General features: G+C 38.9%; 1 protein-coding gene across 1 annotated transcript in view; it reads right to left on the reverse strand.

Moving 5' to 3' along the window:
* LOC124157869 (ankyrin repeat and LEM domain-containing protein 2) overlaps positions 1-15,007 on the reverse strand; it is a 35,990-nt gene that overhangs the window by 12,324 nt on the left and 8,659 nt on the right. The window contains exons 7-10 of the mRNA XM_046532927.1: positions 12,357-12,607; positions 11,631-11,775; positions 6,584-7,200; positions 4,316-4,565 (exon numbers count right to left, since the gene is read on the reverse strand). Coding sequence (XP_046388883.1) covers positions 4,316-4,565; positions 6,584-7,200; positions 11,631-11,775; positions 12,357-12,607 — 1,263 coding nt within the window. The remainder of the gene's footprint in view (positions 1-4,315; positions 4,566-6,583; positions 7,201-11,630; positions 11,776-12,356; positions 12,608-15,007) is intronic.

The raw sequence follows: 15,007 nt of genomic DNA on the forward strand, positions 1-15,007 counted from the left end.
AGGGGGAAATTCGAAGCAGGTAGGTAAAAAAAGTCAGTGGGTGAGAAAAGGGGGTTGGCGCGAGACATGCTTTTATTTTTCTCGCGTAACTTGATATTTTTTTCGAAGCTAAGGTCTTCGTAATATGATCCCTGCGCGAGCTGGGACCTTTTTTTATTTCGGAGAAGAGGAAAGCCTCAGAGGGGGACAGCAGATCTTGGGAAATGCGGTGATGTTACTATCCCACGGTACTCATGCAGCAGTTGAGCTCCAGAAATGGGGAACTTCGAAGCAGGTAGGCAGAAAAAGGTCAGTGGGCTAGAAAAGGGGGGCGTGAGACACGTCTTTATTGTTCTCGTGTAACTTGATATTTTTTTCGAAGCTAAGGTCTTCGTAATACGACCCCTGCCCGAGCGAATACCTTTTGTTTGATTTCGGAGAAGATGAAAACATCAGAGTGGGTGAGGCGAGTGCTGAATGGAGGGGATAGCAGATCGTGGGAAATGCGCCGATGTTACTATCCCACGGCACTGGAGTTTCCTGGTGGGAGAAACCGGGGATTTTCGGATTTTTTCACCCGGATCAATTAGGTTCCCCACGTCGAACTCTTTTCACCGCTCTGACCCGCGAATTTGATGTAGTTCGTCAACTTGCTTATAACGGTGCTGCATGCACTAAAAGACGTAGAGTTCTGTACATTTTTCCGAGTCAACTACCAACGACGTGCGTGCGACAGTGTACGACGCGAAATTCAAAGTATTCGAGGTATTCGAGGCGGTACTTTTCGCATAACTATTCGAGACCTCGAATATCGAATACTTTCTAGTATTCGAGGTATTCGAGTATTCGCGGATACTATTCGCACATCTCTAGTTTCTACTTTTCAATTTACCAAAGGTTGCTTCTCATCATTATTTCCATGATTTTCACTGAATTTTTTTTTCTGCGTGGAAATCTTTTTCTGTAATGCAACAGCATCAGATATTTTCCCATTTTTTTCACATGGAAGCCTACTATCAATTATGTTATTTCCGTGTCACAACACAAAGCATTTTTACGTTGCACTTGTACTTGGTTTCTTTTTATGTTGCAATATAGACTCATATTCTTGCAATTCAAGTCTAGTTTTTGGAATTTGATTACTTTATTAAGTGAAATTTCAGCACTACACGGATTAGGAAAGGAAAATTATAACCGCAAAGCTATATGTTTTACTCATGAGAATTGTTAATGTTGTTTTGGGGAGAGGTAATATCAAAATTTACCAACAAGATGCTTCTAGGGAGGCTCTAGTTAAAGATGGTTTGTAAGCAGTTGAGCGACCGCTCACTGAAAACATGGATTACCACCCAGAGTGCCGGAAGAGGACACATTTCCTTCCCCAGCTGGCCTTCTTCAGATTTCAATGGTTCTTTACCAAAAATATTTATGAGCCTCTTCACACTTGCATCCATACCTTATCGCAGGGGATACGGAATAAGAGTGTTACTTGCTGTCTTTTGAATTGTGCATAACTTTTAAGGTTTTTATCTTCCAGTGTGGGTAGGTCTTCGCTGATAGGAATAGTGCATCCGCATATAGTAGAATACATTTACACTTCCTCAAGTAATTATACTTCGATTACAGAATTACAATTCAGAATATCAAACATGTGCATTGCGAAAACAATTTGTTTTTGCAACACGGAAATAACATCATTGAAAGTAGGCTTCTGTGTGAAAAAAATGGGAAAACAGCAGATGCTGTAGCATGGCATAAAAAAGATTTCCACACAGAAAAATAAAATTTTCAGATAAAATCATGGAAGTGAAGTAATGATGAATAGCAGGCTTTTGCAAAATGAAAAGTAGAAAAAAAATATGAAAAAAATGCTAAAACCGGTGACTTGATCCTAGGACCTGCAGACTGGAGGCAAACACCATAACCACCAAGGAGCTCATCTTTTATGAGCAGTAGCAATGCATTTCTGAGGGAAGACAGTTGACCTGTAAATGTTTAACTGCATCTTTTGCTTAAACTATTGGTTACATAACCTCACATGGGGGTGATTCCTGAAAAGATCCCGATTGACTACTAAACTACAAAGTTTGATTGAAATCTGAGATCCGGTTTTCAGGCACTCCCCTTGTGAGTGATGCATGACAGCATGATTGAGTGGTATTTGCCTTTATGGGAGCTCTATGCCACTGCTACCTTAGAGTAATGGACAGTGATGAGTATTATGCTAGGTGTATACGACTGTGTTGTGTTTGTAGTATTTGCCTTCTGTGCAACTTGTGCACAGAAAGACTTTATGGTGTGGCTTCATGACTACATAGTAGTCCAAGCAAATAACTTTCCAGGATCAGTAATCGTGCCACCACTCACCACGGATGGGTGATCCTTGGAAATCAGGACTTAAAAGGACATTTTGAGTGTACTGCATAAGCGTGTGTAAGAGGCGCATCCCTGTTTTGAGCATCAGAGCCAAAGAAAAGAAAACTTTTAGGCATTTTTTTATCCTATCGCGCGGTGTTGCAGACTTAAGCCTGGATCTTCAACAGTTATCAAATTTTCCACTTTCAATACTGATAATTCACGCGGCATTTTTCAGCTAAATTTACACGATATGTATGGCGCTCGGAGATAAGTAGGTATTCACTTGTAGCCTTAACCTTCTGATGCTTACTAGGGACTGCCGGATTGGATACCTCAGATCCAAATATCCACTTATAATGCCCTTCACCTCAATGTACTTCGGATCCAAATTCGTCGAAGAAATTGAATCTCAATCCGAAATTTTCAATCATTGCTTTCACCCCAATGCAACACCCCATAAGAGGGAGTAGAAAGAGTTCCAATCCTCTCTTCACATAGGCCATTGCACTACGATGTTTGTCCTACTCTCGTGCAATTTTTTTTTTAAAGCTCTCGTAGGAGTATTGCAATAGAATTTCAGCCGTGGAAAATTTTAAATCAAAACATGACAGGCACATAGCGTGAATCTTCCCAAGAGATTGGACAACAATCGGGGGAATCTCATTGCCGCTAGAAAATAACCATGACATAGATTTCACAAAAAACGGCCATCCATCAGCCCCTGCCTATGACGTTTTTTTTCCTTTCCGAGACCCCAAAAACCATAAATCACTTGCCTCAAAGGAAAATATCAAGAAAGAGATCTAACGAGATGCATATCTGACAGAATTTAAGTTTTTTAAGCTCTAATTGATTGACACAAAGATTTATAGTTACAACAAGGCTACTAATATTCAAAATAGTCCAAACATCACAATTTCGGAAGAAACAAGCGTAGCATGAGCGCATTCAAACAAGACAAGATGGACTGGAAACTTCAGGCAACTCAAACTGCGTATATCACATTGCTGCGTCTTAGCCCCTTTGCTTTGAAGACAACGACGTCACATGCAAGATCGGACATGCTCTTCCCTTTCTCTTTCGCCCTCAGCCTCGTTGCCGAGGAAAGGCGGAGGCTGCGAGCTCCTTACCCTCTACCTCTCCTTCAATACTCTTCACTTATAAGCATTTCAGATTTCTTCTATTTGCCATTCAGTCAAACAATGTACACACTCATTTGAATATTTTAAACAGCAGGTTTTGACACCAATATAATTTTCAATCGCAATAACCCTTATAATAGCATCTGAAGATGATTTTTGAAAAAGCAGGCCCTTAGCGTTATGGAAATTACTCGGCAAGACAGATGTTGACTATTGACCAGGTATTGTCCTTCAAAACTGCACTTTTCTCTGCGTTTGATAAGCAAGCACTATATGTAGTATAAATGCTGCGGTATGCCCACTCGTACCAGTAAATTTAGTGTGCCCTCCGGAGGGAAATACCCCACACGATCTTTTCCATGTTCACATCTGAGGTACCTACCGACGTGATGAGGCATGCTTACGAGTAATAAACGCAAACAGGAGCATTTTAAAAATACATCACCATGGAAGAAACTCCCCTGCCTCCCGCTTGTTTTTGACGTTGGTTTTTAGATGACTGACTCACACAGTAAAACCAAGGCCACTCATTTCCTCTTGGGCTAGCGAATGGGGAAAGGGAGGAGGGGAAGATAAAAAGTTTGTGTAAGAGGCGCACCCCCATTTTCGGCTGCAATTTCTGGGAAAAAAGGTGCGCCTCTTACACGCGCTTATACGGTATACTCAAAGGATAGGTGATCAAGCAGTCTTTAACTCTTTAATTGAGAAGTTTCTCGATAGATTGGGCACTAATAAGAAATTCACATAAAAAAAGAGCAGTGTATATTATGACACTGAAAGTAAATGGATAAAAATAAAGCTGATAGAGTGCAAAGAATATAAAAGCAAATACCAACCTTTGAGTGATAATGAGGAGAAGTAGGCCAGGAACAAGAACATGACTTAGCATTTTCCCACAACAACTTAATAGAATTTGACTCATCAGGAATATCACACTTATTCTGGGAATACCCCTGCATTGCCTGCTCAATGAGAGTAATAAGGCACTGGGCATGCTCATCTACACCGTCAGCACAGTCAACTCTTGAAATACCATGTCTCATGCTGACTCTCCATTCCTTCCCACCAACTCCAAATGGGCCATATCTATAAATTAGAAAGAAGCAAAATTAACACATTAAAATATAAAAACTCTTGATTGCTATACTGTAGACGTTCAATAAATATGAACCAGAACTGAATATTTCACTAGATGAGAACAAAACAAAAGTGAAACCATTTTCTATAGCCCAGCTCGAAGGGCACTGTGAGAAAAAAAGCTACACCATAATTGAAAACCAGGAATTGGCCATCCATATTCAAACACAATGGTCGACTCTTGGGCGAATGTTTTACCAGGATTCAGTCTTTCTCTCCCAGTCACAAAATTGCAGAAAATGCCTCTTTCTAAGTCACTGTTATTTCTGACAGAGGGGATTTGGTGGGGCCACATCCTTGAGGGGTGGGTTTAGGGATGGGGTAAAGTGCTTCCTACTCTTTGGGGTACTTCCGCAAGGGGTCTCCTATCATTATGTTCTCAAGGGACACACCCCAATAGGGAGTTCCTCATCCAATCACACTAAAATGGAGCTTAATTCTTTTCAGCCGTGTATTTTCCAGCTAATTCCTCTTCTCCATCCAAATAGCTCACATTTACCCAACAGCTATCTTCATCGAGTTTGCCTGCCATAAATACTCTCCTAGGAGAATGCAAATGCTTCTTGATTCATTTCATCTGATGAGTTAGGTGGCTTTTTTATTTACGGCCAAGACATCAAGTGCTGAACTCTTTTCTTGGCAATTAAGGTTTTATAGGATTACAGGATTAGCATCGTAAATCACCAGTGATGAGTGTGCTGACTAGTTATTATGAGATGGAATAGTGACATCGATAGATTGGACAGGAAGCAGTGAAGCACCTATCTGTGATGGTGGAAGAGTCAGTAATGAGGGGATTTATATTTTCTAGAGGATTTTCAGCCTTCAGCCTGTTCCATTAATTCCTCCTCCATAAGAAACTATTTTAATACCCAAAGAAAAATATCTGAGGATGGAGCGGCCGAGAAACAGAAGCATCTACTGGTGAGATATTTGAATTTAGGTGAAAATATTAATTCAAAATATGAAGAAAAATGTATTTTCAAGAGCGGGCCAAAGTAAATTAATATGGGAGTGACCAGGTGAAATTACTCTCCAAATTACATGTTTAGAGGCAGTTCAAATCATTCAAATCATCTAGCACGTAAATTTTCATATCACATTCCAGGGATTGCTCAGAATTTCGAATAAGGTGACATTTCAAATTATGTAATTGAATTCAAATTAATATAGTTTTGTGGTATTTTCTTTAGCCAGGATCTAACATGCATTTAACACTTACCGTGCTGACCATTGTACTGCAGCCCGGCATTTCAGTGCTGGCTATTTTCAATTATTTTTCGTAATTTCTTAACAACCAACATTTAATTCGAGAAGAAGGTGTTTGGTATCATTTTAAATATTGAAATTTGCTTTTTTCACTTTTTATTCAGAGGTTAGAACCACTTAGCTAAAAATGGAAAACTAAGACCGACGAAAAAAAACAGATGGCGCATTATTACTCCCGCAGTAAAAATCGAAGGATTTGAAGTGGCGTAATATTATGCCCATAGCACGTAAAGTGTAAATATTACTGAGGAAATCATGGAAATTCTACAAAAGCAACTTCTTAACATATTCCTCACAAATTAAATTAATGATTAAGAACCTATAAGGTACAGTTTCCTTCTAGGAGTTTGGTTGGTGCTCTAATTGGTTGGAGACTAAATAAACTTAGGGAGACTGAATAAAATATTAAAACCCCATAAGTTGGGGATCAAAATGAAGGAACTCAAGGCAAAATACCTAATAATCAAAAACTGGGAAAACAATTCACACGCCTTTGTAAAATATAATAAAAAACACAACGTGAAATACTGGAAGTAAATCTGGATTCATACACAAGGGAGCTTTAAGGAAAATCCTCAAGGGATGAAAACAACAGTTGTGACACAATCAGCATCATTAAATTTATCAATTATTTTGATATGTCATTTTATTTTGCACTTATGCCTCAATATCCAATGATTAAATGCAAACTATCTTACCGTTCCTTCTCCAGCAGCCTATCGTCATCTTCATCGGATGACGAACAAAGGTTTACATGTTTGCCCTGCATTACTCCCAAAGCGTTAATTATGTTGATTGTACTGACTGATGCAGACGGCAAAGCCTCAAGGAGAGCCTCAGCTGCCAAACTGGCCACCCTAGAGTGCATACAACTGAAATCAATGGATGAAAATCTAGGATCATCTTTGAAACTACTAATTAAGCGACGAAGATGGTGTACTTCCATGCCAATGACACGAGAAAAGTCTCTCTTCTTCTCCCCACATGCCTCCCTTAAGATCAGATCAGATATTCTTCGGGCAAATATGATGCATGACTTTTCCACATAGTGAAGGGGTGAGGGACTGTGGCATGGTTGTGACTCTTCAGTTGAATTTGGCTGACATGTCGCATTGAGAAGGGAAGGAGGGTTGTTGGTTTCTTTAGGAGACTTTTTACTTGAAGATAATTGACAAGACTGCATGGCAAGGCAAAGGTCCGACACGGGACTCATCTGTTGATTTATATGGTCAGTGTCCTTCTCATCAGCTATTGCAATGGTAGTCAACCTTTTTGTGTCGACATCAGTCTCTCCAACAATCTCTCCATCAGGTTTCTGAAATGAAGGCATTTATCTATTAACAAAGCAACCATTAGAATACATGTAAATACCCAGTAATAATCAATCACAAGGGGATTATTGCCAGTCACATTTCACAAAATATCAAATTTCTGCAAACAATACATTTTGGAGATCTTTCCCCCACGATATTCTTTGTAAAATTGCTCAACATTAGTCCCTTCACTAGGTATAAGGAAAAATAGAATGGAGTTAATAATGAAATCTTGTTCTGAGTTCTTCAATTAGGTAAGTCAAGGAAAGATAATATCACATGACAACACTATACATATTCATATTGTATATATTTCTTACCTTTTCTCCTCTTATTAATGACTGAATACATACGTGGTATGTCACTAATACAGGAGAAATCATCCTAAATACGTTTTCAAAGATAATCTTACTGACAGAGAGAGGAGCTATTTTAGCCACAAAATACAGATTTATATCATTTTCAATTTTTCAACTCAATAGCTGTGCAAGTGATGGGCCACTTGCAAATGAAAAATATTTATGATAAGAATGAGTATAAAAATGATTCAAAGGTCATGTGGTAAGTCTTTGAGATTAATTATCATTTCCTTTCCTTTCGACTATTTCCGACTTATTTTTTGATGTGAAGTAGGCCACTTGCATAGGAAACATCCATCCAAGATTTTACAAGGACAAAGGTCTTTATAACAACCCCAACTAATTGAGAGTTTATGTATTTTTCTTTCCCTTGAAAAATGTTTATGGTTTGAGAGGCAGGCCACAGGTATGAGAGACATACATGTTAATCCCTGAGTGGGTGAGTGATTGAGATGCAGCAATAGTTTGCAGACAAACGCAAATAATATTGATTTAGTAATTGAATGTGTAATTTCATATTGTGTGCTATATCCATCCTTAAGCAAGGGTTTTTACCGCATTTTCTTCAGTGAAGATTGAATGAACAGAGAAATGGCCATGTTACGATTGCAGCATGCAAGTAAGGGAAATCATCAGAGGGGTTATGGGGCCCTAGTGGCAACTGCTCGCAATACATCAGCTGAGGAAGCCATTAGCTATCTATCCTCTGGCACTCCATTTTTTCAATACAGTTACATTTTATGTCTGCCACTGAATTACTCTGAATGAACGTATTGTAAGTGTCACGCTGACTTGCATTCCCACCATGGTTAGCTGAAGAGCGAGCAGATACATAATGCCTTCCTCCCACCCCTCCCTGCATCCGGTGAGAAGAACGGTGGGAACTGCAAGCTGGCCGATGTGCCGGTGGGAAGAAGACACGACGTTGGGAGCTGGTTTGGAGACAACTTGCGAGATGGATGTATCTGAACGCGAATAAAGAGGAGTTATGGAAAAGACCGGGAATTTGTTATTAATTCCTTAATTCCCTTCCTCGCGTTCCCTCTGCGGCCTCCGGCGGACCCGAGAGACTTTACAGTATTGATTATTCAATTTATTTACAATGATACAATTTTTAGTGATGACTTGATGAGTACTCGGAAAGATATATGTAGTGCAAGAAACTGAACAATGAAATCACGGAGACTGATATGTATCGTAATTATATTTGTGGGGAAGAAAAGAGTTAGGTGCATCATACTGCCTGCCTAAGGTCTGTTCACTTTATCTTTGCGGGTGAGCTGGTGTGGCTTAACCGAGTTGGGGTGAGAGGAGGGAAAGTTTATCTACACGTGACTTTCCCTCTGCCAATCAGCAGACAGTAGGCGTGGTCTAGCACTTCGGAATGTCAGTCGCTCTCAGACCTCCGTCGTGTCAACTTCGTGAATCTGCTAGCTGTGTTGCCAAATCCTTTTCCCTTGCACTCCCCGTTTTTAAGAATGTTACGCCTATGTATGCCTTTCACCAGCAGTCTCGCATTTAGCGGACAATATCCTGGCTTCTGAGATGGGATTATTCTCAATACATTGTATGCATTGTTTTGCCGCCGGGCCCAAAATATCTGTGGCCACGTGTGAGTCACACCTTTTCAGTGAGACACAAGGGCGGCTATGTACATTTGGCAACGTTAAGGTCGCTCCTGCTCTCTCTCTCTCTCGGTACTACCCCTTCCCCTTCAGCGAGGCCCTCCGAGAGTGTCCGGGATCTCACGAAAGTTGACCCGCAGAGATAAAATGAACAGATAATAGTCACTGGATATGTAGTACACAGGCGAAAAAAATTAATGCAGAGCTTATAAGCATTTGAATTCAGAGAGCATGAGAACTCCATAAAGTCTTTATCAGAAAATTTACTCTCAAAAGGTTCTCATACTTATGTGAATTTTCAAACTCCATAATTTTTGTGCCAATGAAATTCACTGAAATGCATCAACATACACCGACAATGAGCAGAGGGCAAAACAGCGAGTTCTTCCCCCAAGTTTTCGTATTGTCTTTACTCTAGTCTCACCTGCAATGAGGTTCACCTCATCAGGAAACCTAAGAAAGCTGCCTACACACTTAGCATTGAAACTGCTTTATCACATATTTGTTCCGCACGTGGGTAAAGCATTTGCTTTTGGACCTAAATGCCTACAGATCAAACCTAGAAAATGGCTAATTGCATTCTACGATCATAACATTTTTCTATCAATTCAATCTTTGCAGAAGAAAGATGGAGAACTCAAGGATTAAAATTCAACACATACCTAATTTGCATAGCCATTAACTCAGTTGACAGAAGAGTCAAGTTTAACTAACTTTACTAAATCACAAAGACCCTATTCAGAACCCCAAACTATTATACGCCTGATGGTTTCAGGCTTAACTTTGTGAAACCTTTCCATTACGAAAAAATTAAAGAATAAACTTTGTTAGGTTCACTAATATATTTGAAAAGCATGACCTGGGTTTCATAACATAGTTACATTGTCAGGTGCATTGATACCTTGAAACCTGTGGATCTATTCAGGCCATTAACGCAAGTCATTCTCACCCCAAGACTGAAAATGGGGCAAACTTCCACTTCTAACAATATAAATATAATTAATTTGCGATTCCAGATAATTCCAGAAAATCATAAAAATGTATGCTTATTAACAACAAATCTTCATGGCTGATATTATGACTGGTCCGGATCATAAATGAAAATCATCTACCAAAAACTGCCAAAAGAGTATACAGCAGACTCCCAATTACCTGCGTGTGGTTTATCCATGTTCTGGATTATCCGTTCACACTCCACAATCTTTATTTTTAAAAACTAAATCAGATGCAAAAGCAACAGGATATTTGCATTTTAAGATATGGCTACACTGGGCCTATTACTTCCATTAGAATTCCATTCGTAATATGGAATTATTTTATTTACTTGCTAACAAGGAATGTTTCAAGTTTACTTGTAAGTCTGATCTAGCATTTCAGACGACGATCAGAGACAGAAAAAAAAATTCTCGAGTAATTTTAAGAAGATTCTTCAATTAGTAACCAATCGCAAATTCAGAAAAATGTCAATCTATGATCATTAAATGTATATTTCATTTTGCCAATGCGCAATTATTGCCTTGGACTTGCATGCGGTTGAATACGGCCCAAGGGAACCAGATATTTCATCGCACTCGGGCATGTTTACGTCCTGACTAGCCACGGTCAAACTGGAGATGAAGGGAATAGTGGAAGCAGATGAATAGAAGTGAAGGCAATGGGGGAAGTGGTAGTAAAGATAACATGAGTGGTAGCCAAGCACTCGCCTGCATAGACAGTTTGCCATAAGCCCTGGTTTCCTATAACCACAGCTGGGCGATGGAGTGATCGTGCACCAGTTGCCATCACGGGAGTTCTGTGTTCCTGTTTTTCAACCATCGCGGTGCACAATCGAGCTCAGTGATCACAGATCCGCATTCCGCAGCAGCTGCATCCCGGGCAACTTGAGCTAGATGCAGCGTGGTGCTTGACAGTGTAGTTTCCGATGTCGTGCAGTGGTTTAGAAGCATTCGTGCAAACCAGTTTCTGAATCTGTGTTATAGCGGCCACGGATGCGCGGTTTTCGGAAACCGCACATCTGTGGCCGCTTACTGCTTCGTGTAATACTTACTGTGTGTGGCAAGGTAAGTATTACACAAAGCAGTAAGAATACGAGTACAATCATGTTATCGCTGCTAAAAAGATTGTAGTCAGGAATGGAAGCTCTTAATTATTCCGAAAAGCAGTCTAAAATAACATAAAACGTGCATCGATAATAATAGATTGATTGATCTACGTAAATGATGAAAATTACAAGAAATTAAAGTGAAAGTTTGGATTATTTGTGTTTTCCGATTATGTATCCGTGCCGCCTCTTCCCATCACTTGCCTGGATATTCAGGAGTTTGCTGTATGTCTCTTACATCAATAATATAATACAATAATGGTTAATTTTATAACAGGGAAACTTTTTACCAAAAGCCATTGTATATTATCTTCTAAGAAATATAACTTAAAATATATAATCTTTACCTTTTTTCCATTTAATATATCAATTAATTTTTTATGCAAGTAACTCTCCAAAATTTGCATTCCCTCCTTTGTGCCAAGGTCAGTATAAACACCAGCAAAAGGCCAGTATTCCTTCCACCCCACATGAAATTCTTTCGCCAGAGCCCTACAATAAAATGAATGACAGTGAATGAATGCTGTATATGAACATTTAAGCATCAAAATAGAAAATAAAGAAAGAACATATCATCATGCACACTAAATATTTATTTTATATAGCTTGATAGTCAAAATCAATGCTAAAAAACCATTTCTTCCAGTACATAAGTACTGATGTCAGCCTATTATGCCATAAGGAACCATAGAATCGCATTAAGTATTGAATGTTTGGATATTAGTTCACTGAATGAGCAAATAGAAGTTGAAATAAGAATGCAATGGTTACAGAACTAAAAGCAGGGGTGGACCTGCAGCCAGAGGGCACTTGCTCCCCCATCAAACCTTCCCCATCCCTCTGGTCCTTCTCGTAACAATGGATATTCCCGACCTTTATTTTATTTATCTCCCGACCCTCCTCAAAACCTTCTGCTTGTGCTTTCTTAAGGATCCTGCATCCACCCCTGACCAAGTGGCATTGTAATCACTATTACAACTTAACATGACTGTTAACTGGACTCTAAAAAATATAATAATCTGGGTCACACTTGCATTCATGATATTACATACAAAATAACTAAAAAAGGATACCTTCCCTCTCTTTCAAGTCCACGTTCCGGATCACATAGCCGCAAAGGAGATCCAGAAAATAGGAAAGACTTAGGAGATGATACTCTACATTTTGGTGTCTGTGGACCAAAGTTTTCATTTTCACGAAATTTGGATCTCAAAGGAGATTTCAGTTTGAGACAAAATTCTTGCGCTTTATCCAAACTCATTGGTCCAGCAAATGCATTAATTTCCTTGGTTGGAGATTTAGGATCCATTTTCATTGCCAGCACCTTGAATATTTAATTCATCCAATTGTTATAATAATTCCACAGCTAACATTACTGTAGAAACACATGACAAATCACAAGGTATATAACATTATAAAGCTGATTCTGTTCATAAAGATTACCAGTTAATGAGCATACATATGCCAGAGGCCATAAACAATAAAGTTGAGGGGGTTGTAGGTTTACCTCGTTATAACCAAACTTAGTTATGCATATGTGGACCTGTTCTTGCGAAATTCAAGTTGAAATTCAAACAAATCTTAATATTCTGGGAATTATGTATTTAATAATTCCATACAGAAAAAGAAAATAATGTCAGAAAGCATTCAGAAAAAGAAGCTACCGTTTAAATAGACCAAGAAAACCGCTATCTTTCTCCATTTCATATCTTGTCGCCTCTGCCAACTTCTATAGGATTCTTCATTGGAGATGCTCAAATAAACCTACCAATTCAAGTATATTTCACACAGTTAACATAGTAAACAGGGAAGAGGTTATTTTGTTATTTCATATTCATACTTTCATGAAACTTGCATTTTCATTGTGAAATTTTCACCATACTTCAGATAGTGCGTCGGAGAAACTTTCACGGACAAACCACCATTTGTAGAAATGAGGACATCTTTCTGCTTGGGCTTCCTTTAAATCACATTGAAATCGTGGTCAAATGTGGAGAGATAATGCTGATTTATCGCGATAGCTCAATAGGAATGTCATATACATATAGATATGACAAATTAGCTACCGATCAATGCTAACCTCTGCTGACATTATTATAAGAAGCTCTTCTACTCAAATATATCAAAAACTTCTCAAGATACTGGCAAATGTTACCATCCATTCTAAATATTTTTGTGGTTGATGAACTTATGAGCCCTCTCCAATCACGTTCCAACAGGAGTGGTCACTGGCATCTAATGACCACCGCATTCATCCAGCCGGACTCAGCCCTCCAGGCTTTGGTTAGCTCTCTAGACATGAGAGGAAAATGACACAGCAGAGTCAAAGAAGAGTGGCCCCATCTACCTACTCCATCATCCAACACCTGTACTCTCGATGTGCCTTATTTCATTGGACCAATGTACCTTGGTCAGTGGGCAAATAAAACCTATTATTATTATTAACCCTCCACAAATCTTGCTTCTCAGCCCAATTTTATTTCAGAGAGAAGAAACGGCTCACTCAAGATCCATAAGTTCAACACGTAGGTAATAATTCAGACATCAAAATAATGAATCGTTTCGCTTGCCTCCCAGAGAACTTGTATGTAATACTTTCTATTACTTTTTAACTTATCTCTATCTAATTTATATTATCAATATGAAAAAAGCAATCGGTGAACTTTAGACTTCTTTGACTTAGGGGGTAGAAGTTCCCTGGCATATTGCATAAGTAAATTTTGCTCATTTTCCAACTGGGCTGAGAGTATGTGTGTGCTTCTAGACTGATAAGAGGAGTTCAAATGCCTACGTTACATTTCTGATCAATCATTCCTGTGCATTAATGAAATAAACCACCAAATGGGGCTGAATGGCAAAATCAACACTGCCTTGGAAAATGGGAATGCGCAGCTGAAGGTAGGAAATGAGAAGGGGGATTTTGGATGTTCACAGTTTTTTCTGAAGGGCGAATTAAACTCAGCGTTGTGATATGCATACATTTTAAGGCGCGGTTTTTTTAATCAGTTCCAAAAAGTCACACGTTCACCATATTTTTCAATATGCTCTCAATTTTCTAATATCCTCGATGAAGTACGAGTGAAATCTGATATTAATTTGGGACATTGGTCTTATCCATCTTATTTTCTATGTCAATGAAAATTTCTAATTTTGTACTTCAACTAAATATTTTTCTTCCTTTCTTCTTGTTATCGCCCTCCATAGTGATCAATATTACATGACTTTTTATACTATTGCACACTTATGTAACAGCACTTAATGCAGAAGAGAACCGCTAGACTCACAAACACGGGAAGGGTCAACAGAGGCTTGGGGAAGGGGTGGCTAGCTAGTGGAAATTGGCTGTCATATTACAGAGGTGGTAGTTTATGCATTCTTATAGTCGGAGAAGAGGAGCTCAGGTGGAAATAAAAGATTTATTCTCGAATGTTAGCATGCAAAAATAATAGAATGGTGACTGGATATTGATAGGGCTCTCAATGTCTTAAAAGAAATATGATATTGCAAGATATGAGGGGTCGAAGTTTGAGATGTTTGTTCAGAAGTAATGGTAGTGGGATTCAAATTACAGAGTGCAGGGCACTGGGTAAAAATTCATAGCTCCGAAACCACATAATAAATTTGAATGAAATTGTGACTCCTCGTCTACCTTAGACAAGGAGTCAAATTTACTATAAAAATAGAAATTATTATTAAAAAATAGAAATACTCATAGTGGCAAAGA

Source organism: Ischnura elegans, chromosome 4 (genome assembly GCF_921293095.1).
Source record: "Ischnura elegans chromosome 4, ioIscEleg1.1, whole genome shotgun sequence".
Taxonomy (NCBI): Eukaryota; Metazoa; Arthropoda; class Insecta; order Odonata; family Coenagrionidae; genus Ischnura; species Ischnura elegans.